We start from the raw sequence: 24,113 nt of genomic DNA on the forward strand, positions 1-24,113 counted from the left end.
GAAAAGAGCTTTTCCCTACATTCTCGTAAGTGCTGATAAGACGAGGAGGCTCAGGTGATTTGGGAACTCCAGGGACCTTGCTGAGCCAGGTGCAGGCCCTGGCTGGTCCCTGACACAAGGATACAAGTCAAATATGGGCTTTGCTTTTAAAGAACTTATAACTGAACAACGGTGGGGCAGGAAAATAATAATAAAATACAGAAAAGTGAAAAAACATGTTAATATATAGCCGCCAAAATGATCAAACTGCTCCAGTGGCTTCCAAAATACTAAGAACAAAATGAGAAGTGGTCACTGTGATCCCTGTGGTCACCGCGGCCAAGCAGCCCGGCCTTGGCTCTGCCGTCCTCTCCCCTGTTTGTTGGAGCCAAGGATGCTCCAACCTGTGCACCTGGGTGTTTGCTGTGTTTCTTCCCAGAACATCCTCCCCATGTGTACACACACTCACTCCCTCTCTTTGTCAGATCTCACTCAAAGGCCCCATCTCAGAAAGACCCGCCCCAACCAGCGTGTCTCAAATTAGCACCTACTCTCCACGTTCCTGGTGTTATTTATTCCCATTTCACAGATAAGAAAATAAAGGCTCAGAGAAGTTAAGAGTTTCCCAAATCAAGTTCCAGCTCAAGCTGTCCCAACTCCTAGTCCATCTTTTTTTTTTATTTGAAATTTTCCTTTTATGTGCCATTTAGTTTCCCCATTTTTGTCCAACTTTCTTTTTTTCTCATTTTCAATTTTTTTTTATTGAAGCATAGTTGATTTACAAAAACCTCTATGGAGTCCCTCTTTTTTTCCACTACATAACACATTCTCAATTAGCATGTTTTATGCAGATGATCAAGAACTGAGTAGGATATATGTTTAGGATCTGCATTTGTCTATGATATCTAACCAAGCTATAAAGAAAATCCACAGGGCAGGCATCCAGCTACTGGAAGCTGACCTGTGTTAACCCATCCCCTTTAAGTCCTATGATTTCACGTCTCTGTTACAGCTTCAAAAAGTCGGTCCATCTTGAGGTCAAATTCTATACTATCAAGTGGTCCACCTTTCATTCCTCTTTCCTTTTTGTTAGTTGGGAAAACCATGTTGTGAATAGGATTTTGAAGATCTGTTGAAAATGTTGGCTTGAAGGGAGAGTATAAACCAGAAGGGGCAACAGCCAGTGCACTTGGTCTAGCAGGACACGCACCAGCTCTAATACACCTTAGGTGAAAACAGAAAGCAGCAGGGAAATCATTTGGTTTGGATAAAAATTCAAAAAATTATATATCTAAGCCTCTCATCTATGCTGACTCTCCAAGTCTTCCAGCCGGAGCACTGGAAGGTCAGTCCCGTCTCTCCTGAAGACTAGAATTGTCTGGGGACGGTGCAGGACTTGGCCTCTGATGACTCCCACTAACTGGTCTGAGCCAGCCCAGCATCCCAGGGGGCTCTTTGGAGCCTGGCACCAATCACTATTCCGTATTATTGGTGACAAGCAAAGCAACTATTTATTTCAATACCAAAGATCACCCTAAGGGCAGGGAAATGTCAAACTGGATGCTTAATGAAGTTGGTTCAAAATGCTCTAGGGGTGCAATGTGAAATTTTCAGGCATAAACAGAGATGATCCAAGGAGACAAAAAATGTAAAGACCTCACCTCTTTAGAATACACAGTGTGTAGGTTTGATTACCGAACAGAGATATGAAGTATGTGCTAAATAATTCTTCTCAACAGCTCATTAGGTCTAATCCATCTCTGATTTCTACGAGTCCATTAATTCCAAATATGTGTCTGCTACACGTACACACATCCACACACAGTTGTGAAACACCGGCTTAATTTCCCTGTGTAATATCCTCGAAACGGCAACAGGTAAGACATCAAATCGGATATTAGGCAGATTTTAAATGTTTATAATTTTCGTATGTGATAAATGAAAATGACAAAGAATAACGGACCCAAGAAAGATGACATTTCAGTTAGAAAACACTAGACGGGGACTAGGCACCGAGTACAGGCTGCCACACAACCACGAAAGAGTGAGAGCCTGGACAGACTCCACATGGAAATGCCACACAGCAAATAACGTTGACACAGGTGCTGGCTTTGTTTATGTGGGATTGTATTTATTTATCATCCCCTAAAATTGGAGCTGCTTTCATCATGTGCTCCTGCGTTCTGATTAGTTCCTGCAGACACTCAAGCTCCTAAATCCGTCTTTTCTCACTCCTTGCTCTTTCTCCAGTTTTTTTTTTTTTTTTTTTCATTATGCGGGCTTCTCACTGTTGTGGCCTCTCCCGTTGTGGAGCACAGGCTCCCGACGCCCAGGCTCAGCAGCCATGGCTCACGGGCCCAGCCGCTCCGTGGCATGTGGGACCTTCCCGGACCGGGGCACGAACCCGTGTCTCCTGCATCGGCAGGTGGACTCTCAACCACTGAGCCACCAGGGAAGCCCTTTCTCCAGTTTTGAGGCCGCTCCTCCTCACCCTGTTCTTCCTTTACTAGGTCACTGACACTTGCTGATTCCTCGGCCTAGAATGTGTTTCCTGCTGATTCCTGCAGGGCTGTCCCCACTATCATGCTCTGGGCCACCCTGCAAATGCCCCTGTCCCTACACCCCAGGTCATCCTGCCCCTTACCCATAATTAACTTTTCACCACACAGCATACTGTTTGTCTCCTTATTTGTGTACTGGCAGCTGGTACCCATTAGGTACAGTAGTGCAGGTTGTGCCCTGATCAAGAGCCCCAGGTGGAGGGGGCTGAATTCCTGCAGGTCTGTCTCTCCAAACAGGAGCCCTAGTAAATGAGTCAGGCTGAAGGAAGGGCACCTGCTCCTAAGTGGTCTGTGCAGGTTGCAGGCTGAGAGGAGATGACGTTCATTCACTGCGTGCAATCTGCAGCCCCGTCTCCCTTTGTAAAGATAGCTCTGTGGGGAGACAACAAGGGCCTAGAACAGTGCCTGGCCCATACAAGATGCACAGTCAGCGGTGCCGAAGCGAAACATGGATACACTACAGATACAGGAAGCTCCTATTATGTGCCAGGCACCGCGGATCATCCTGAAACAACAAGGAAAACAAAAAGATCCCACTCCCCATACCACAAAATCATGGAACAGAGCCACTTTACATCCTGCTCCCTCTGCATGGCCCCTGTTCCCTCAGGACCCACTCACACAAGGCCTTTCCCTCCTCCCTTTCCTCTTTCCCCAAAGCCACAGGTGATGGCTCCACCACCTGACTGCTCTTCTGAAATCTGCCCTTTGACAGTGGTTTTTCTCTCCTTTTTCTTCAACATTTTAAAGAGCAAGGCTACAAATCATCCCATCTGTCTCTTTTCTGTGTGTCAGTTAAAACACTGAATGTTAGAATATCTCTAGCACAAAAGGTTACACTAAATAAGACACCTCCAGCCATTAATGAGCAATTTGTTATCTAAAAGGTATTTTCACTAATTAGAGCATGTCTGGAATTGTAGCCATTATGGACATGTGCTAATTTACTTCAAGGTAGAACTTTTCTTTGTCACTGGTTTCCACGTACTTGTAGAGTACAGCACATTTTTACTTGGTTCAGAGATGTAAAGACTGAAGCAAATGGAAATCAAACATCTGAGGCTTCAGTTTGAAAAGGCCATAGTTCCTACTTTCAGACACATGCAAAAGCCACCAAAAGCCTCGCCAAGAAATTTTAATAAGTGCTTAAGTTTGGATTAAAAAATATATCTGTGTATTTCTATGCAGCTGAAATCAGACAATATGAATTATAATAGTTGTACTGGATTAGATAGGGTTATGCTAGCTACTGTAACAAATAAACTCCAGAATCGCAGAAGCTTATCACAAAGGAAGTGTATTTTAATGTATTTTTCCTTCATGCAATCATCTAAGGAACGAGGTTGCTGGTCAGCTGGCAGGGCAGGGGCCGAAGCCCTCTCTGTACGGACATTCAGTAACTCCACTCACGAAACATCTGCCAAATGGGACACGGTTTCCAAGGTAATTTGGGGCATCAACATCCAGATGGCGTAAGGAGAATGCCTGAAGTATCTCACATGGGAGCTTTTTAGGGGCCAATCCAACAGAACTTTTGCTCACCTTCCTTTGGGTAGAACTCTGTCACATGACCACACCTAAATTCAGAAGAGGCTGGGAAATGCAACTGGGAAAAGCTTTGGGTCAGGAGGTGGATAAACAACTTGAATATTTTTGGACAGCTAAGAATCTCTTCCTCAGATGTAAGGAACTGAACAGAGCAGAATGGATCCTGTTCTCATTCCCCACATGGGGAACGGGGGCTGGGCACGCTGATTTTCTTAGCAGCATCCCATGGTGGGTTGCGACAGAGCCAGGACTAAAACGCAGGTCACCCTAGGGGAATTCCCTGGTGGTCCAGTGGTTAGGACTCTGCGCGCTCACTGCCGTGGGTGCAGGTTCAATCCCCGGTTGGGGAACTAAGATCCCACAGGCAAGTGGCACGGCCAAAAAAAACAACAACAACAACAACTCAGATCACCCTAGCCTTAGACCACTGCTCACATTCCAAAAACAATGAAACTTACCAAGACTTTTCAACATCTTCCTCTACCAAGATGCCCCTGTAGCTGCAGAATCTGCACCAACCATCACCAGCCTGGGCTCCGGTGCCCATATTCCTGTTCCACGTGTCTCTGGGCAGTGGCCCCAGGATCATGAGACACAGCAGCACGATTTGCCCACGGCGGATACATTTCATGCTCTGTCCTTCCCCAGCTGTAAAAAGCTAATACTTCCTGAGTGCTGGGCACTGCTCTAAATGCTCCATATTTCACTCCTGGATCAGTACTCCTATTATTAGTTCCCTGAAACAATGACAGATTGAGGCCCAGTGAGGTCAATCAAGGTGCCAAAGGTCACATACTTACAAAGTGGCAGAACCAGAATTGGAACCCAGAGAGAGGTTTCGCCCTAGACCCTGTGCTCAATCATTGTGCTCTACAGCCTTGAGGTAAAATTCCCTTCATCAAGAAAGTTTCAAATAAAATAATGGACACTGAATACTGTGTTAAATTTCAGGCTCACGGGCTGATTTCTGCCTACCTGCCATTTCTTTCCTTCCCCCCAAGTTCATAGGCCTTAAGGTAGAAACTAATCCCGATTTTCAAGTGTTTATTAGATTTTCTATAAAACTGCTTGTGAAAGTGGAAATTTAAAGGTCCTTTAGATTCCGCATGTGCAGGCTTTATGAAGTATGTCACCCTGTCCCGTGATTCCCTCCACAAGGCCTGTCCTACTCGCTGTCCTAGAAGACAAGCCTGTATCACACACACCCCATCTGAGCTCTGTGTATGAACCCCAAACCTGGACCAATAAAGAGCTACACCTGAGCCTCCTGTTTCCAATAAAAGATAAACAGTTTTCACTATTAGCAGCTTACTGTTATTCCTAATGAACTTTTCATTCACTCGAAAAATACTCCTTGATATACGCCATGTTCCAGGCAGTAATTTAGCCACTATAAATGAGAGCAATGAAATCAGTGGCCTTGGGGATCTTACATTTTAGTGGAAGAGGCAATAAATAAGTATCAGATAAATAAATAAAAGAATTTCCTAAGTGTTAAGGGCTATGGGGAAAGCTGAAGCTATGTAGGGGGACAGAGTGATGTAGGGCTGGGGTATGGCTATTTCAAACAGCATGGTCTGTAAGGTCCTCTCTGAGGATGGGATATTGGAGCAGGCACATGAATGGCATGAAGGAGCTATCACACAACATTAGCGGGTCCTGGGAGAGGAAGGAGCATGTCCTCAGCAAGAATGGACTTGGTGGGTTCAAGAACGACAGGGAAGTTCAGTGAGCTACATCCTCGTGAGCAGGGCAGGAGGACAGAAGGTGTCTGATAGGTAGGCGGACACCAGTAATAAAGCCTTTTATGTGCATTTCATTCTAAATATAACTGGAAGCCTCTGTAGGCCTTTGAACACAGTGATGTGATCTGGTTAATGTTCTGGAATGACAACTTGGTCGACCAGGTGCAGATGGACTCTGGGAGAGCAGACACGGTGGAAGCAGGAAGACCAGATGAGATGCCACGGGAACAGTCTTGGAAAGGATGGATGGCAGCTTTGACTAGGGAGATAGTGTTCCAGATGGTGAAAACGGTCCACTTCAGGATGCATCTTTTTTTTTTTTAATAAATTTATTTGTTTATTTATTTTTGGCTATGTTGGGTCTTCCCTACTGCACGCGGGCTTTCTCTAGGTGTGGTGCACGGGCTTCTCATTGCGGTGGCTTCTCTTGCTGCGGACCATGGACTCTAGGCATGCGGGCTTCAGCAGTTGTGGTTCATGGGCTCAGTAGTTGTGGCTGTGGACTCTTGAGCGCAGGCTCATTAGTTGTGGCGCGCAGGCTCATTAGTTGTGGCGCACAGGCTTAGTTGCTCCGCGGCATGTAGGATTTTCCTGGACCAGGGCTCGAACCCGTGTCCCCTGCATTGGCAGGCGGATTCTTAAGCACTGAGCCACAAGGTAAGTCCCAGGATCTATCTTAAAAGTAAAGACACACAGGATTTATCGATGGACTAGATGTAGCATAAGAGACAAAGAAAAAATATATCTACTAGACTTTTGGACAGAGTAGCTGGATGAATGGTGGTGTCTATGCCCAAGATGGGGACAGATGGAGGGAATCAAGTTGGTGGTGGCTGGCAATGGGTCACATGGAGCTGGTATCAAGAACCGCTTGGGAGACAGAGCTTGAAACACGTGAGTCATAAAAGTGGATTTGAAGATTAACACTAGGATGTACAGCCCGGAGCTCCAGAGTGAAGGAGACTGGTTAGGATAGAGAGTAGAAAACTGCAGCAGGAAAGGGGCTGAGGGTACATGGTGTGTGCTTCAACGTAACTGGGGATTCTGAGAGATGGGAAAAGAAATGTCCTGAAGCCACAGTAAGTCATGAGGACAACATCTCTCCAGCTTTCAGGCCTCATGGCAACAAGGATACAGGAGAGAAACAGCCACTGCTGATCAGACTCTAGGAGTGGAAATGATCCAGGAAACAGCCAAGTCTCAGATTGAGCAAAAGCTGAGGGGGGCTTCCCTGGTGGCGCAGTGGTTGAGAGTCCGCCTGACGATGCAGGGGACACGGGTTCGTGCCCCAGTCCGGGAAGATCCCACATGCTGTGGAGCGACTGGGCTCGTGAGCCATGGCTGCTGAGCCTGCGCGACTGGAGCCTGTGCTCCACAACGGGAGAGGCCACAACAGTGAGAGGCCCGCGTACCGCAAAAAACAAAAACAAAAAAAGGGCTGAGGGGAACATTCAGAGAAGAGAGAGGGGACACAGGGATTTCGCTGGTGACAGATCATAGAGGCCAGAGGGTAATAAAAGGTTTCAGAAGATTAGAGAGAGTTTTGCAACTGGGTCAGATTATCAGATGTACAGGACCCTATGACAATAAGAATCAAAAAATGATGCATAGTCTGGTAGATCTTTGACTTCTGAGGTGGCTAATAAGATAACTGAAAAGTAAGATGCAATAGGGTTTGTCCTGATGGTCTATTAGGAAAAAGAGTAATCAATTCTAACTACATTCCTACTCTGGGTCAGCCTCCTAGACATCTGTGATGGAGTCTGGGAGCTGATGACTGGGGAAGAAACAGTCATACCAGGAGCATCGTACACAGATATTATTTAAGCAATCTCTTTATAACACCCATGTGTATCAGTTTCTGGGTTTGTTACAACAGAGCATTAAAATATGCATGGCTTGAAACAACAGAAATGTACTGTTTCACATTTCAGGGGGCTGGAAGTCTGAAATCAAGGTGCTGCAGGGAACACTCCCTATGAAACCTGTAGGAGAGAATCCCTCTCTGCATCTTCCTAGCTCTGGTGCTTCATGGGCAACCTCTGGCACTCCTTGGCTTGCAGCCTCATTGCTCGAATGTCTCTGTCATCACATGGTTTTCTCCCTGTGTGTCAACTGTGTCTCCGCAGGTCATCTTCTTATCAGGACACCAGTTGTATTGCATTGGGGTCCCACCCTACTCTGGTGTGAATGCATCTGAATAACTAGTTACATCTGCAATGAACCTATTTCCAAATAGGTCACATTCTGAGGTACTGGATGTGAGGACTCCAACAGATCTTTTTTTTTTGGGGGGCGGGTGCAGGTCAGGAGGGGAGTGATGCAATTCAACTCACAACACTGAAGTACTGCTTTTTCCAGTTTTCATGTATAACTTGTGCACCAAATAAAAAATGATTTGCATATATTTTTTTCTTTCTTCCTCGTGGGTTCTGACCAGTTAGAATTGTTTTGGATTGAGCTTTCCTGATGAGTAAATGTGTCCAAAGATGAATATTCTGAGTGCAAGAGCACTTTTCCCCTCATCCACTACATTATAGCCTGTTTGGAAGCCACAGAAGATCAAGAAATTATTTTCACACAAACATATCTTCCTTTCCTCTATGGGGCCAGCAAAGCTTTATCTGAAGGTTGATGTCAGTTTTGTCATTTTCCATCAGCCTGGTGGTTGATGCTGTTTTCATTAAAAATTCTATTATTTTAAAAAATCCATCAGCAAGATTGTAAGATTAATTCATATGTACTTTGTACAAGACAAATCTAACCTCTCAAAAGGTTTCTGAGCCAAAACATCTCACACTGACAAGGCAGCAAGTTGGCCAAATACACCCAAATAAACCCAAATAACTCAACCATGTGAATCAATGAGATTTGGGGAAAACAGATCATGAACAACTGAGACTGCTATGTATAATTTAAACTACTTTAAGCCCCATGGCACAGGGTTGCAGGGAGAAGGATTGCTCCTGTAGTTCCATCAGCGAATTCCGAGATCAGTTTCTCATGGCAGACACACTGGTCTTGCCCCAGAACTGCACGGGAGAAAAATGACCAAATGCAGAGAGGCCCCCTTTTCTCTTGTCACCGTTGCTGTGGAAGTCCTGAGCTGGCCTCTCAGTGAACAGGTGAGAATGAGGGGAAATGCAATCACAGGGCTGCAAAGCTGGAAGGGCTTAACCACCCCCAACAGTCGATGGCACCCCTACCCTGGCTTTCCCAGCTGACTCCAGTGGACTTGTCAGGGAAGAACCAGTCTTCCAAGGAAAAAGAGGTCTACAAATCCTAAATCTATGCATGAACTCCTGACACCATTATCTGTGTCAGATAATCTGGCTCCATAGAACCTTCCATATGTTTATTGTTTTTTTTTTATCTCATAGGAAATTCATCTTCAGAGCCATGAACTGTCATAACTTTCTATGCAACAATCTTGTGATGAAAAATAAAGGAATACCTTTCTCCTCACTCCCTCTCTGATATAAAATAGCTCCAGAAATTATTTGAACAGAAGAAGATTCCTAGGATCTAGGCAGATGTGTAGGAGAAGCACACAGAGAAGTATAATTAGACATGGATGGAGAGGCATTCCTCTCCTCATAGATCTTCCAGAAGCCAGACACAGTACATCTATCAAAGTGTTGCCACATGGGTGTTTAGGCTACAATAGGTTATAGGGAAAACTGTTAAATGTGTTACTATTATACACACACACACATGTAAACACATGTGTGTACATTTGTAGACACGGAAAGAAAGAGACTAATTATATAATTATAGACTAAGCTTTGTGTACACCGTTTCATTTTAACCCCAAACGATCCTTTGAGGTAGGTAGTAAATGTCCTCTTTATATGGAAGAATTTTTAAAACTTGCCCAAGAGAACAGAGAGAGTACTTGAGTCCGAGTTAGTGGCACCCTGTCTTCCAGTCCGTTTTCTCTCTGGCACACCACTCCTGCTGGAATATGAGTTAGGAAGGTCTGGTTTGTTGAAGAGCTTTGTCTCCTTCAATTGCACTCACGTGAAACATTCCTACTGCTTCCTCCCTGCCTTTGGCTCACAAGTGCAATTTGAAATTGCATCCTAAACCAAACCAATTCTTGATTTCCTAACAACACTATTATTTGACCATCTGTGTGATGTTAATGGCATTATTTATTTATTACCCCAGGAACTCATCAACCTGCTCCCAAGGAAGCAAAATGATCTCAAATCATGCAAAAATAAAGTCGCATTTTACCCATCAGTGGCGACTTTGAACTTAAGAGAATAAATGTGCCATTCATATTAATTATAATTTGTTCAGGCTTCCCCAGGAGAAATGCCAATGGTCCTATTCCTAGCACAACAAAGAAGGAAATTTATGGGTGAGGGTGTCACCTATTCTGCCTTGCACTGTTAGGGCCGCCAGAGAGACTGGCTTGTGGGCCTCAGAGAAGTGCACTTCCACCTCAATGTGTGCAGTATCCCACTCCAGAGAGATACGTGGTAATTCTGAGGAATTATTAACTCTCTGTGAGAGGGTCCAAGACTGCTGATATCTGAAGCAAACGGGTGGAAGAAGAACCACCCGTTTGGATAAAATTCTGACTTGAACAATCTATGAAGATTCTACGATCCTCTGATGCAAAGGGACATCTAGAGGCCAGCTGGGTCATTCCCTGCGTCCCCATCGTGTCACAGACCACACCACACCTGACCCACTCCCATACCCAATCCCTAAAATACCTCCAGAAAGGAGGTTCTTGTGCCCCAGAACAAGGAAGGACAACGAAATGCACTCAGTTTCTGGGAAGAGAAGAAGTGGGCAATGATGAAAAGAAGGAACAGAGTGAGGAAAGCCCTTCGGTACAAAAAGAGAATGAGCTTAGTATTCAGACAAAACTGGCTCTCAGCCCCAGGCACATTCACCACCCGACGGTGTGATCTGGGAAGTGGCTCACTCTGCCTTCCAGTGCTTTGCTTTCGTGATCTGTAGAACTGCAATAATAACTGTCTCCACCTCATGGAGCATCTATGAGCGTTCAATAAGTCTGTGCTGGTAGAGTGCTCAGTGCCTGTCTGACACATAGTAAACAGAGTTGTCCCACCCAGCCAGAGGCAGAACTGATAAAGGCTAAGAATGCCAGCTTTAGTAGCAGAGGGAAGCAGCAGTTAGGAGAGAGCGTGATGACAAACGTTAGCCAATTCTGTCAAAGGCACCCACAGTCAGTAAGATGCTTTTGCACTTAGTAGGACAAGGCAACCTTGTCTCAGGCGCAGGTAGCCCTAAGCCAGGGCTCACAGCTGCGTGATGCAGTGTGGCTGGATGTCAGCTCCTTCTCACCCTTACAGGAAGCCCTCTCTGTGGGAGACTGATTATCACTAGCCTCATTATCTGAAAAAAACAGGTGGTTGAACTCCCTGGGCTCTGTAATCCTTTCAAACTCAAAAGAAAAGAGAAGCATTTCTGCAAAGCACTGAACCTTGCAGGTGAGGAGTGCTGGAGAACCGGGCTGCCCCTCTTCTGTAAGTTCTTTAGGTTCTCCTGGCAACTGGCATTGTGCCTTCTCCCCCTGCCCCACGCTCGATTGGGTGTTCAGTTTTCCCATTTTAGTTTCTGGCTCCTCAACAGGCTGTGTGTGCTTCCAGGAGCCTCCCTCCACAGCGCCATCTGTCCATGCTCTTCTGAGCCCCGGTCCACCCAATGGAAGACTGGCAAGCCCCAGAGGTGAGCAAACAGGGGTCCATCCCGGTAGGGGCCAAAGCAGCCAGAGCAGCACATGCTTCCTGAGTGGCACTGTTATTCTGAACAAGTTAACTCATAAACAACAGATCAATACTTACATGACCAGACAGCCACTGACAGCAGGCTCCAAATAGAAAGAAGGATGGGCAGAGAGGCACAGAATGATGTGCCCCTCTTTATCTTGAAAATGCTAATTTCCCTGAGGTCTACCTGGGTTTGAGGACATCATCAGAGAGTAGCATTTCTTCAAAGGCTTAAGGACTGGATACGGGAGTGACCTGGCAGAAAAATGGCATATGTTACGGGTGCAGCTATGAAGTAACAGACAATGGACACAGACCATCTGTGTCCTGGACAGAAAGACACCGGCTCAATTACTGACGTGTATCTGTAACCTCCTCCAGAGCAACGTCACACCCAACATAGCATGACCCAGAAACAAAGGACAGTGAGCCAGGAACACATCCGGGGCAAGGACAACACAAGACAGCTCAGGAAAAAAAGGGCAGAGAGGGCAAGGAGAAGACGGTGATCGCAGACATTCCTTCCTTCCTTCACTCATGCAACGACTATTTACTGAGCACCTTGTACCTGCCAGACACTGCACAGAATAAGACAGAGAAGGCACTCACCCTCAAGGAAGTTACAACCCAGTTGGGGAAGACAGATCAGGAGCAACTAACCAAACAAATGAATGGGAAAATCTCAAATACAGATGATTGCTCTGAAGAAATAATCCAGGATGATATGCCAGCGTAAGCCTGGGGGAAGTGGTAGGGGATCACTTTTATTTGGGTGTCAGGAACAGCTTCAGGGAGGGGGTTCCACCTGAGCTAAGGCCAAAATGATGAAGAACTGCCCATGGGAGGATCTGGACGAGGGGTATGTCCACAGTGGGGGCCATGCATGGGAAGGCTCTGTAGCAAGAGTACGTTTTCTGTATTCACAAAACAGGAAGAAGGTCAGGATGTTACAGCAGAGTGAGTGAAGGAAAGAGGGGGACCTGCACTCAGACTTTATTAGCAAAAGCCCTGGTCCAAGTCATGGACTAGGAACTAGGGACAAAAACCTAAAGAAGGCAGAGTTCTGGCCTCAAGAGGCCATGGAGTAGCTGGAGAGACGAACAGAGAATCCATCAGCTTCAAAACCGAAATGCTAAATGCTTTCCATGATATGAATAACATGCCACAGTCTCCTACAGCTGGAAGGGGCCCCCATGGCTTTTCTCAAGTATGGAAACCACATTGTTCTCTGCTATTCCGTGGAACTGCTATACCGAAACCCAACTTCCATCTTGTACATTTCTCAGACCTTTCATTTTTAACTCATATTTTTTTAAAAAAGCACTTAGCAGATGACCCCCAAGGAAACAATTCACTTTACTGGTTGCGGCCTTATTTGGGGAATCCATGAAAACATGAAATGCATCCATCAAAGTTGTCCAGTGATGCTGACATTTAGTGACAGTCTCTAATTAATGAGACCCATGCACCGGGCCTCTCAGGCTCTCCTGCCCCCATCAGAGGAGTGCAGCCCACCCACTGGGAGAGAGGGCCACTCTTCTCTGACCACGGGTAGACCACCCACCCACACGATGATGGGCACATCTGCCTCCATGGCTGATGACCTCTTCAACCTCTGCGTCCACAGCCTGGCCTTTTGAGTTGGACCCAAGGCCCTGGGGTGAGAAGCCTCAGCCTCAAGCCTTCCCACAACCAACACCCAGCTCACGCCCTTCATGTAAGAACCACTCCACACATCTTAGTTGGTCGACCCCAGCTGTATAGAGGCTAGGGGATACTTTTGTTTGGTTTTCAGTCATCTCATCTGTTCAGTAAACATTTGGAAGCACACGGTGCTCAGGGCATCACAGAGCAGGATTCCCGCTTCCAAGAGCTAGAAGCTCCCCATCCACGTGGAGAAGGAAAACAGAGAGATAAACAACATCGCAAGACAGGGTGTGAGACAAAATGAGCGGAGAGACGATGCCAAGTCTCCGCAAGGAGTCGCGAGAACACAGAATGCGGTGGGAAAAGCTCGCCCTGCAAAGTCAAGGAGTCAGCGTTCCAGCTCGGCCACGTGCTAACTTGTGTGATTTTAGGTAAATTCCCCTCTCCAGGCCTCAGCACCCTCATCTATAAAACAGACATAATTTAGTCTATTTCAGAGAGTTGTTGTGAGGATTAATTGTGAGTAACTAACCAATAATTGATAGTACCATTCATCATTCAACATTATTATGACCACTCCTCGTAATCTGGCTTCCAAATCTCCTCGCTGTGCAACCTTAATCAAATTATGTAAACTCAGTTTTCTCATCTGTAAAATGGGATAATCATAGCATCTACAACCAGAGGGGTTGTATTAGGGTTAAATGTTAATGTTATGAGGTTGGATGATGGGTGAGATAGTGTGTAAAACACTTAGAATACTCCCTAAGACATAGTGAGTAGTGGAGAAACTTCAGTTCATGTTATTATTATTGAATATTCTATTTTATGAAACCTCACCCTTTTTAAAAAAATATGCGTACAGACTACTGGCAGGAGGGCAGAAAGACTAGGAGACTGCAAATTGTCTGTAATTCTATTCAGACTGTGGATGCCGTATTAGGTGAAAGGTTTCCCAATATGTCTACAAGGACCATTAGTGTTAACTGGAGGAAATAAAACATTCTAAAAAGTTTCCTCACATTAGAATCTGCTGCTGAAGCATTCGTTCTTTGGGAACTGCAAAAGATCCTCAAAAAATGAAACTGGTGAGAACAAAGCAGAATAAAATGAAATTAGAGCAAAAAAGTCCTCTGCTGGTTGAGAAGAAAACTACAAGTATGAATCTCAGGGTCACCTGTGGTGACAGGGAGAGGGTAGTTCTCAGGGCAGAGAAGGGATGGCTGTGGTCTGTGTAGCTTGGTCACATGCTGAACGAAAAAGAAAGAGGTGAGGATGGGAGGAAGGAAGGAAGGGAGGGAGGGAGGGAGGAAAGAAGGAAGGGAGGGAGAGAGGGAGGGAAGACAAAAGAAGGAAGAGACGACCCACATACACACAATAAAAGCAAAAGGGAAATAACCCAGAGCCCTGAACCACTCGATTGTTGCAACCTGGAATCAGGTTATGTGCAGATTTAGCAATTTCTATGCAAACAAAACACATTCAGAAATTCCTACTTGCTTCTTTGCACACAGCATCACAAAATGCAGAGCCTGTGTTTAAGGGCTTCCGCTCCACAGAAGTGCAGCCCAACACGGAGGCCCCTCCTTGTCTAGTGCAGGGGGGCCTGAGGAGGACGATGGCCATCCTGTGGAGGCTTGAGCGCCATCTGCACGGTCCACCTGCTGCCCCGCTCACATCCTAAATTAGGCCCATGGCCAACAGGTTGGTGTCACGCAGATCCCAGCTCCTCTAATCCTGGCCCTGTAGGGCTCCCTCCACTGGGAGGGTCTTCCTCCTACTTGTCCGGAAGACAGTCAGCCTCAGTGGCTGGCCCTGGACGTCAGGAGATGTTCCAGGAGGGCCTTTTTATGCCAGGGCTGGGCTGGGCTGAAAAAGCCCCACCATATCCCACGCCCTCCATCTACAACCAGTCAAGCCCAGTGAGTCTACAGCATACGTGACAATGCAAACAAACGTGAGTGCACGAGAGACAAGGAGAGGGGCCCGGAGTGAGTCAGGAAGAGGCATGGAAGCAAAGACAAAGAAAGAGAAGCCAGCCAGTACACGATAACGCGATTTTTCAGAGGAGCTGCTCCAGGCCCCAGCTGAGCGTCTGACAAATCCAGCAGAGTCCTCATTCTCAAGAGCCTGGGGACTGCCCTCTGAAGACCAGATCCCTCCCTGCCCAAATCCCCTCATTATTACTATGATATGGCAGCTACGTCTGTCAAGGCCCCTTGGCTACTTCTTTATCCCCAAATCTCTACAGAGCTGACTGCCTTCCTCCTTCTCCTTGAAAGTACCTTCCCATCGTTTCTAAAATGTTCTCAGTATGAGACTGTCTCCATCTTGTTTCTTGAGGGCTATATCTTGCAGCCAAGGGTTAGGGAAAAGGGGGCATCCAGAGGACACTAAATGCCATCGACTACATTGCATTAGAGGTTTGTTTTTGTTTTTCTTTCTAAGTAGTCTGAAATCAGGGCATATTTAAAGTTTCCATGAAATCCTTTATAAAGCAGATGCACAGTTATTTCAGGTGTGAGGTGTGAGGCAGTTAGACATCCAACCTTTGCTCAAAATAGTCCCTAACTCAGGGCTCAGTGGACGAGGTGGGTTTCCAGAACCAGTGAGTACCCTGGGGGCATGAGCGTTAGCTCGCCAAAGACAAAGGAGCATGGGTGCTTGCAGACTATGACAGGCCCTTAAATCACACGCTTCCTTTGGCAATGTCCTGACAAGTCAGCTCTGTAACCCAGTGTCCCTTTTGCAACATTTTCTATCCCATGGGTATTGCCTTACATGCACCATCCATAAACCTTAGAAGAGCTACCTTAGAAGAACAGTCACAAAAGGTGTAAAAGAGTGGGCACCAACACCAAGGTTCTCTCTCCAAGAATCTTCATGTACAAGGGATGGGAATACTGCCATCCTGCCTTACAGTCAGCTCAATGGCCCAGTCTGGAAAACTTTAGTTAAGCAGGCAGACATTCTTCCCATGGATCTTCTTAACTTATACCTCCTGCTGACTCTCATAAAATTCCAGAGAGTAAAGATCTCCCATTGCAATCACTAATTCTGTGTTGTCCTTCTGTGCGTGGTATGGTTTGTAGACTCTGGAAATTGAGTTAGCATTTCAGGAGGCCAGGGGAAAAGGGAGACAGATTCGTCCTACCTTACTCAAAACATAGTCAAGATTCTTCTTTTCCTTCTCCAATTCCTGTCAGCCTTAACCCCAGACGTCAAGCAGGACCCAAGCCAACACTGAGACCCAATTTCCATTTGGGAGATGAGTTTTGAACATATTGCTTTAGTGGACAGCACAGTTAACCAAAGTAAACGATCTTTTCCACAGACAAATCAGACTCATCTCCATGGCTTCAATCTCAGAAAGCCATGTTCAGACAGAGAAAGCATGTCCCTCTGGCTACCAGCTCATGGCATGAAGACACCCCAGGAAAGCTCAGACGCAGTCAGACCCAGTACAAAACAGCAGCTCTGCCAGAGTACGGGAGCGGGGCTGGCAACACCCCACGGCACAGGCAGAGAGAGTGATGGCATTCACAGAAAGCCAGACCCGGCCTTTGGGACTCGTTAACGCCAGAGAAGACTGTTCACGCCGAGCCCCAGCCAGGCCCCCAGTCACCACGGCCACCGGTTTCAGGGACAGACAGTGCTCAGGCCACTGGCCTCCATCTCAGAGACCCCCTGGCCCAGCCTCCCCTCCTGCTTACCAAGTCCTGAGCCTAGGAGGCCAGTTTGGGGGAAACAGCTCATCTCTGGAACCCCTGAGCGTTTCCCTATGACCACCACCTTTCCGGGGCAGAGCACGCAGCTCAGCCATGAACTGTGCAGCCCAGGGAAGCAGCGACCTCCCTGCCAGCAGCTGCAGAAAACACACCTGCACCCCTACCCCTCTCACCCCATCCCCTACACAAATCACAGTCGATTCAGAGAAGAATGGCGGCTCCCTACCTGAGGGTGGCGCTCTCCCCCTGCCGGACCGTCACGTTGTCCATCGCTTTGGGGAAGGTGGCATCTCCGCTGCGCACGGGCACTCCTGTGGGTACAAGGAACAGCAGCCTGAGAGACACGACCACGAGGCACTTCCAGGGCAGGAACAGGTACCCACAGACCCCCATCCTCGACGGCCACAACTTCCCAGAACTCCGGCAGCCGCTCGGCACACGCCCCCTGGGCGCGCACAGGAAGTGGGTGGGGTGGGGTGAGGCGGGGGAGCGAGCACGGGGACCCGGAGGCGCGGGCAGGAGAAAAGCGCGCAGACTCCTCCAAGTCTAGTGTTCCTCCCCAAAACCAGCCTCAGCGCTCCAGCCTCGGAGAAGCGGTTTCCACGGAGAACATCCAAAGGGGGCTCCCTCGGTGCTGCTTCGGCCGGGAAAGTGGCGGAGAGAGGCGAAGAGCAAAGACAGGTGCAAAGGTGCGGGCGCGTCTCAGGAGCCCCTTCCTCCCGTTAACAGCTCAGGCATGGCACTTTGGAGAGGAGTAAGCACTTTGGTACCAAAAGGGGACAGGGAGTGGGTTAGATCCGGCTACACAGAGATGGTCTGAATTCCTCAGTTCCAACAAGGGCAAATCCAACACTTTCTTTGTAAGTTTCAGAGGCAGGCTGGCCAGCAGGAAACAGCCTGTAACAATAGCAGAGCCAGAAAGTGGAACACGCAGGAGGCGCAGGGGCGAGCCAGGAGGAGAGGCTACGCCGGGCTTCGCGCGATCCGGACCGGGGATGCTGCAGCAGCCGCCTCGGTCAACTTCGTCCGAGCCCAAATGCGCGCTGCAGCCGCCGCGATGCGGCCGGTCTCGGCTGGGCGGTCTCCGCGGCGGCGGCCGAGGCGGGAGCGCACGGCGGCGGACGCTCGCTCGCTCGCTCACTAGCTGGGGAAGGCGAGGGGCTGCCGGCCCCGGAGCCGCGAGGACGCCCGGCTCAGCGGCCGCCCCCGGCCTCCGCGCCGCGGGCCTCCCGGGAGCAGCCCCGACGCGCGCGGGCCCAGACCGCCGGGGTTGTCATGGCAGCAGCTCCATCACTGACCGCAGCTCTCCGCCGTACAGGCGCCGAGCGAGCTGGCGGACCGCGCGCATCCCGGCGGGCGGCGGGCGCGGGGCGCAGGCGCCCACCTTAACCCCCGCCGCGCCGCGCCGGGGCCGCAGGAGCCCAGGCGAGGAGTTTAACCACTTCCCCCAAATTAAGAAGAAATGCAAAGTTACTACACAGCCTCAATAAGCCCAATACATCTTAATAAGGGTCCCAAACTAATTGACTAGGAAAAGAAAACTGTGCAGCATGCACGCGTGCACCTTTAAAATTATCAGATTAATTCATTAGCATTTAGAGTAAATTTAAAGTGTTGGGAGGACGTTTTAGAATCATCTCATATTTATTCAACAGGCAACGCCCACCCCACCGCCACCCCGCAAAAGCTACTTCAAACACCATTCTAAATAGAGATCTTCCATATATAAAACAAATGCAAAATCACAGACGCCTCTTAGTGTGCGAAACTGGCAAAACCGCATCAAAATTTTGGTCAAGTTCAGACACTGACTTACATTCTTTAATCTTGTTTTGTCGACATTAAAAGATGCTAGCCCCGCAAAGTGCTCACTCAGATGAATGAGTGTGAGCCCCTGGCTCTGTTGATACAGAGGGTTCCCAAGTGTCCTGGGCTTCACACTCCTGCAGAGCTGATTTCATCTTAAGGGGTGTGTTTTTCAAATTCCTGAAACCCAGGGAAGAACTGCATTGGCCCCAGTTACTGTCATTTCTCCTCCCCGGCTGCTGTGGGTCCCTCTGTGCCTACATCTGCATGTTTCCTCTCACTTCAGCTCCGATGGGACGCAGTTCCTTCCAGCCTGGGCCTGCCTCCTGAGGGAAGGGGGAAACCCAGAGCGGCACAGCCCACCCCACGTGCTAACCCCAACGTGTTCTCTGCTCAGGGACTCCTGTCTGAGCTCCCTGCACTGACCCAGATTCTCCCTGGGGACAGAGAGGAAGCAGCCGTGGCTCTGTTTTTCCCCTAGACTCTGTCTCAAATCCAACCAGGAAGCTCTTTTTTTAAAACAACTGTTAAATAACAACAACAACAACCAATGTTCTTCCCAAAAGCCATCCAGCCACCACCAAAGAGACGGAATCATCCTAACTGAATCGCTGTAACCGTAAGGGTCCTGGTGCCATAAGAGTGCATGCATCTTTCAACGGGTCACCCCACTTAACGTGTAGATCCAACGCGGGTGAGTGATGCACAGGTATCTCACTCATCATACCCTGGTCACTCCAACTGCCCTGGATTGGTAGGGACGGAGGTGGGTGTGCAGATGTGGAAGCCACGCTCCAAGGTAACAAAGAAAGACTGGGGAGGCATGGCTTCCTCTTTTAACAGGTGACCCGAGAGTGTACAACAATGTAAAGTCAAGCAACTCACACTGAAGATCTCAATTAATCCATCATTTCACCCATTTTCCCCTTGTCTCCTCTGTTGACTTTTCCAATATTAAATTCTCAGGGAGATCCATCGCTACTTTTGTCCAGTGAGGACCCAAAAAAAAAAAAAAATCAATTGTCAACTTATGACCACAAAGAATGACTTTACTATCAAGAAAAACAAAAATGATGCCTTCAGGGCGCAGGAGGTTTTGTTTATGCTTTTGAAAGAATAGGAGGAGAATTAACCTATTTTAGTACCAATCCGTTCTGACAAGTCCCTCCTTTACCTTCACTTTGCAGTGAGAATTGTGGAAGTAGGAAGTTGCATGATTTCACCAAGTTAAGATGTTATATGAGCAGACGTCAGGCGTGAGGTCATGACTGCTGACCTCAGTCTGCTGAATCTGGGGTTCTCCTTACGCAGAGGCCAAGGAGTTACCTGTAATCATCCACATCCGTTTTAAGCACCGCTCCTGCTCCCCTCCAAAACTCAGGTCCCACCACCTCAAATGGAAACAAACACCAGCACTGGAGAAGGAAGGGGGGCTCATTCTGGGCTTTGGAGTCATTTCCCTCCAGGCTTGAGAATGGCAGGGATGATTCCTTTCATGATAAATTCTCACCCTGCCTCTTGCATCTAATTCCCAGGTAGGTACAAATGAGCATTAGTTTTTGCATCTAGGAATGTGGGTAATGACAACAACAGGCCTTCCCGAGGGGCCTACATACATGATTAACTCTACAGTAAAATACTTCGAAATCCATTTAAGGTGGAAGATGCTTTATTAATACATTTTGCCTGCCACTGCTTCATTATTATAGCTGGGCAGAAAAAATAACTCTTCTTACAGGCTCTGTAAGATGTTCAGTTTATACCAGTCTGCATGCGGTTGATCTAAGACACTCACACCATCTTTGTCTCTGGCGGGGGAAGGGAGAGTGGTGAGCTGCAGCCTGCCAACCGGCCGGCAGAAAACCCAGCAGAGATCAGGTAACGCTCAGGCTGGACAAAGAAAAGCCACTGGCAACCTCACAGCTGCTTTGTGGACCCAGGGATCCAAACTTTATTCAAAAATGGAAGTTTAGAAAGTGGTGAGAGGTCAGAGATGCCCGCACAATTAACAAGGCAGGATCCACTTTATTGAAACTGCTGATTGAAGTGGTTTGACTAGACGAAGATCAAAATCATATGTCAACTCCCTTCTCATCCCCTAATCCCTAAATATAACCAACACTTAGTGGCTTATCTTATATCCTGTCTCTTGCTTCATAAAAACTGCTGGATTTATTTTGTTTTTCCCAGCATATCCGAGTTAATGAAAATGGAATGACAGTCAGAGCAATTTCATTATTTGTGTTCTTTATAGAAATAACTTCCTTTCTACCTCCTGGAAAGCAGATTCCTAACGAGCGCCCACCTCCACTTTCTCCCCCCCACCCCCCTGCTGTCTTCCTCTCCCTCCTCCGTTCCCTCCTGCATACACATATAGTGTACACATAAATCAACTTGTCATAGCTTGTCTCCACGCTGGCAGCTGTAATTGCTGCAGGTTATAAAAATATCTATAGGACAATGCCTTTCAAGCTCGCAGGCGTGCACACACACACACAGACACACAGACACACACACACACACACTGCCTGAGCCAAAGAAAACAATCACATTCCCTTTAATAATCCTGGGACTGCAAAGGACGGGGTGAGGAGCTTGCTGGGTAGACTCTGGAGGGCTGGCAGGTAGGTGAGGACGCAGAGCTAGACGGAGACTCCGGGCGGCAGCAACACCTCCTCACTAAAGCAGGGCTGGAAAAGGGAAGAATTGCCAGTGAAAGGGAAATGGTTTCAGCTGTTGTTTTTGTGTTTCTCTGCGTTACCTACAGCAAGCTGGGGTTGGCTAAAGAGCAGTGAATATTCTACACACACAAGAGACCGAAAGAAGAGCTCTAGCCTGAGACATGCCAGTGCTGCTTCTCCTTCTCTAAAAAGGTGAAAGGCCCCCCCTCCTGGTGGAGATTCCAAATAGGAGCACAGGCGAGAAGATGCGGCACGCAGGGCAGTTAGAGCGGCATGGCACCCAATAGACCTCTCAAGTTTTAATCAGAAAAGGCGGGTCCGTCTGGCTCAAGAGACGGCTCTAGGGGAGTAGGGAAGGGCTGGACTCTGGAAAAGTACATGCTGTTCTTTCCTCCTATGTGAATATAGGGTCAAAATAAACTCATTGTTCATCTGGGCTAGAGTCTGGTGTGTTAGGATTTCAGCAGGGAGGGCCAAAGAGCAACTTGCAGATGAGGAAGAAGCGTCCAGAGAGAAGAAAGAGGTCAGGAATAGAGAGAATTGAGAAGGAGCACGGGAAGAAAAGGCAAAGGTGAGGCTGCCCATGGACTTTGAAAGGTACATAAAGAGGAGGGGTGATCAGCAGAAAAGTTGGCAGGTAGACAAAAAAGTAAAGAAAAGCAGAACAATTGAGCAAAGTCAAAGTACCGTCAAAGCAAAGGCCAGAAACCCAAAGGGGAGCGTCGCAAGAGCCAGGGGTCTTTAGAGAAGCATCTCTCCATATCTAGGTTTGGGGTCATAATAAGACCCTGGATTCCCAGAATCACAGAATGATATGGTCAGAGGGGACATTGAAAGATGTATAACCCACCCATTTCATAAGTGGGAGGAGTGAACCCAGGAGAGAGGATCCATTATCATAGGAATAAAGTTAACAACTCATAAATCAGGACTAGAACTCGGGGCTGATGGTCCCTGCTCCTGTGTTCTCTCCACTGTACCTGGCAGGTAAGGACACTGCTTAAGAACCAAATGACAAAATATCTCCTTTGGCTGCTACATCTGTGGCAAGAGAGAGAACCGCAGAAGTGGTTATATTAACACAGAAATGGTAATATTACTGCCCAGTACTGATGCCTCTGGGCGTCCAAGTATTCAACTGAATTCAATGTCAGCCAGTAAACTTGGACAAGCAGACTTTGAGTGCCTCCTGTGAGCCAGGAACTGTTGGAAGTTAGAGATACAAAGATGAAAGACACTGCCCTGCCCTCAATTCGCTTACAGTCTAGTGCTATTGGGGTTGTCAATGGTTCTATTTGCATTTACATCCAGGAAAGTTGAAGTTGTAATGGACTCAACCCAGCGCTCCCTGGAAGCCCCTAAGAACGTTCTTGTCACCAAGAACAACAAGCTGGGGTGTGCCTCCCCCGTTGGGAACAGTTGATTTCCAGGCACTGACCATGGTTTCCTAAGATTCATTTAAAGAGGCATGGGGTGGGGGGGCTTCCCTGGTGGCGCAGTGGTTGAGAGTCCACCTGCCAATGCAGGGGACACGGGTTCGTGCCCCGGTCCGGGAAGATCCCACATGCTGTGGAGCGGCTGGGCCCGTGAGCCATGGCTGCTGAGCCTGCGCGTCCAGAGCCTGTGCTCCGCAACGGGAGAGGCCACAACAGTGAGAGGCCCGCGTACCACACACAAAAAAGAGAGGCATGGGGGGAGGGGCGGCGGGATATTCTCAAGGATTTAAAAATGTAGAGAAGAAATTCATCTACTCAACAAACAAGTTTTCAGTGCACACTATATGCCAGCTATGTGCTAGGTGGTGGATTCCAGTGGTGTGCAAGAGAGACAAAAAACAAAAACCACTGTGCATCTAACCCTCATTAAGGACACTGGCAGGGGAGACAGATATTAAAGCAAGAACAACTTTACAAAACTGTAGATACGATGCTGACAAACACCGTGAGGAACTGGAAGAACATACATGATAGAAGTTTCTCTTGGAATCAGGACAGTCAGGAGATGCTTCCCTAAGGAAATGACTCTAAACTGGGACTTAATAGTGAGAAGGAGTTGACCGGGCAGATGGTGTGGGCGGGAATCTAGTTGCAGACAGGATGGAATGTATACAACCGGGGACAGCAAGGAGCCTGGGACGAAGCTGCCTTTTATATTCACAGACTGTGCTCTGTTAAACTAAGAGTGGGGACATCTGAAGTGCTCTGATTGGAAAGCTCTAACTGCTTCTTCATCCTGTGTTCATGCATTCATTGATCCATTCAGTGCATATTTGTCAATTAAGAATGACCAGGGGCTTTGGACTCAGACAGACCAGAAGTCAGACATCATCTCCTCCATCACTAGCTGTGTGACCTTGGGGCAATAACCTTGTTTGTGAAATAGTGATAAGAATGGTACGTAGCACAGAGGGTGGTGCGAGGATGCTTTGAGACTCTTGGTGGACAGAGGTGAGCACAGGGCCTGGCAGCTGCTGGGCTTCTGCATGGGGACTGCACGGAGGCCAGTGCATGTGCTTCCCTCCTTCGGAAGGGGTCTAGGTGTGATATTTGTCCCGAGAACCCAAGAGCAGCCCTCTAAGTGCCAGACCTGTGAACACCATCCCTGTGCACATCCCGAGGGGTTTCATCCCAGGGACAGAACAGAAACATCACGCTGAGATGTGGTCAGA

The 24,113-nt window shown here is 47.8% G+C and overlaps 1 protein-coding gene across 7 annotated transcripts in view; it reads right to left on the reverse strand.

The window, feature by feature from the left end:
• The window catches only part of NTM (neurotrimin), a 395,378-nt gene extending 377,242 nt beyond the window's left edge, over window positions 1–18,136 (reverse strand). For 3 of the 7 annotated variants that reach the window (XR_014016245.1, XM_081239012.1, XM_081239014.1), the window contains exon 1: window positions 17,185–18,133. Coding sequence is in view for 6 of the 7 variants with exons in the window: in XM_081239012.1 (XP_081095138.1) it covers window positions 17,185–17,351 (167 nt within the window). In the remaining variant the exon portion in view is untranslated. Of the gene's footprint in view, window positions 1–17,184 lie in introns of all 7 variants that reach the window. The other 4 variants (XM_081239011.1, XM_081239010.1, XM_081239009.1 and 1 more) reach the window with 3 other exon arrangements.
• Between the last annotated feature and the right edge of the window lie 5,977 nt (window positions 18,137–24,113).

Source organism: Mesoplodon bidens (assembly GCF_964165515.1).
Source record: "Mesoplodon bidens genome assembly, chromosome: 7".
Classification (NCBI taxonomy): domain Eukaryota; kingdom Metazoa; phylum Chordata; class Mammalia; order Artiodactyla; family Ziphiidae; genus Mesoplodon; species Mesoplodon bidens.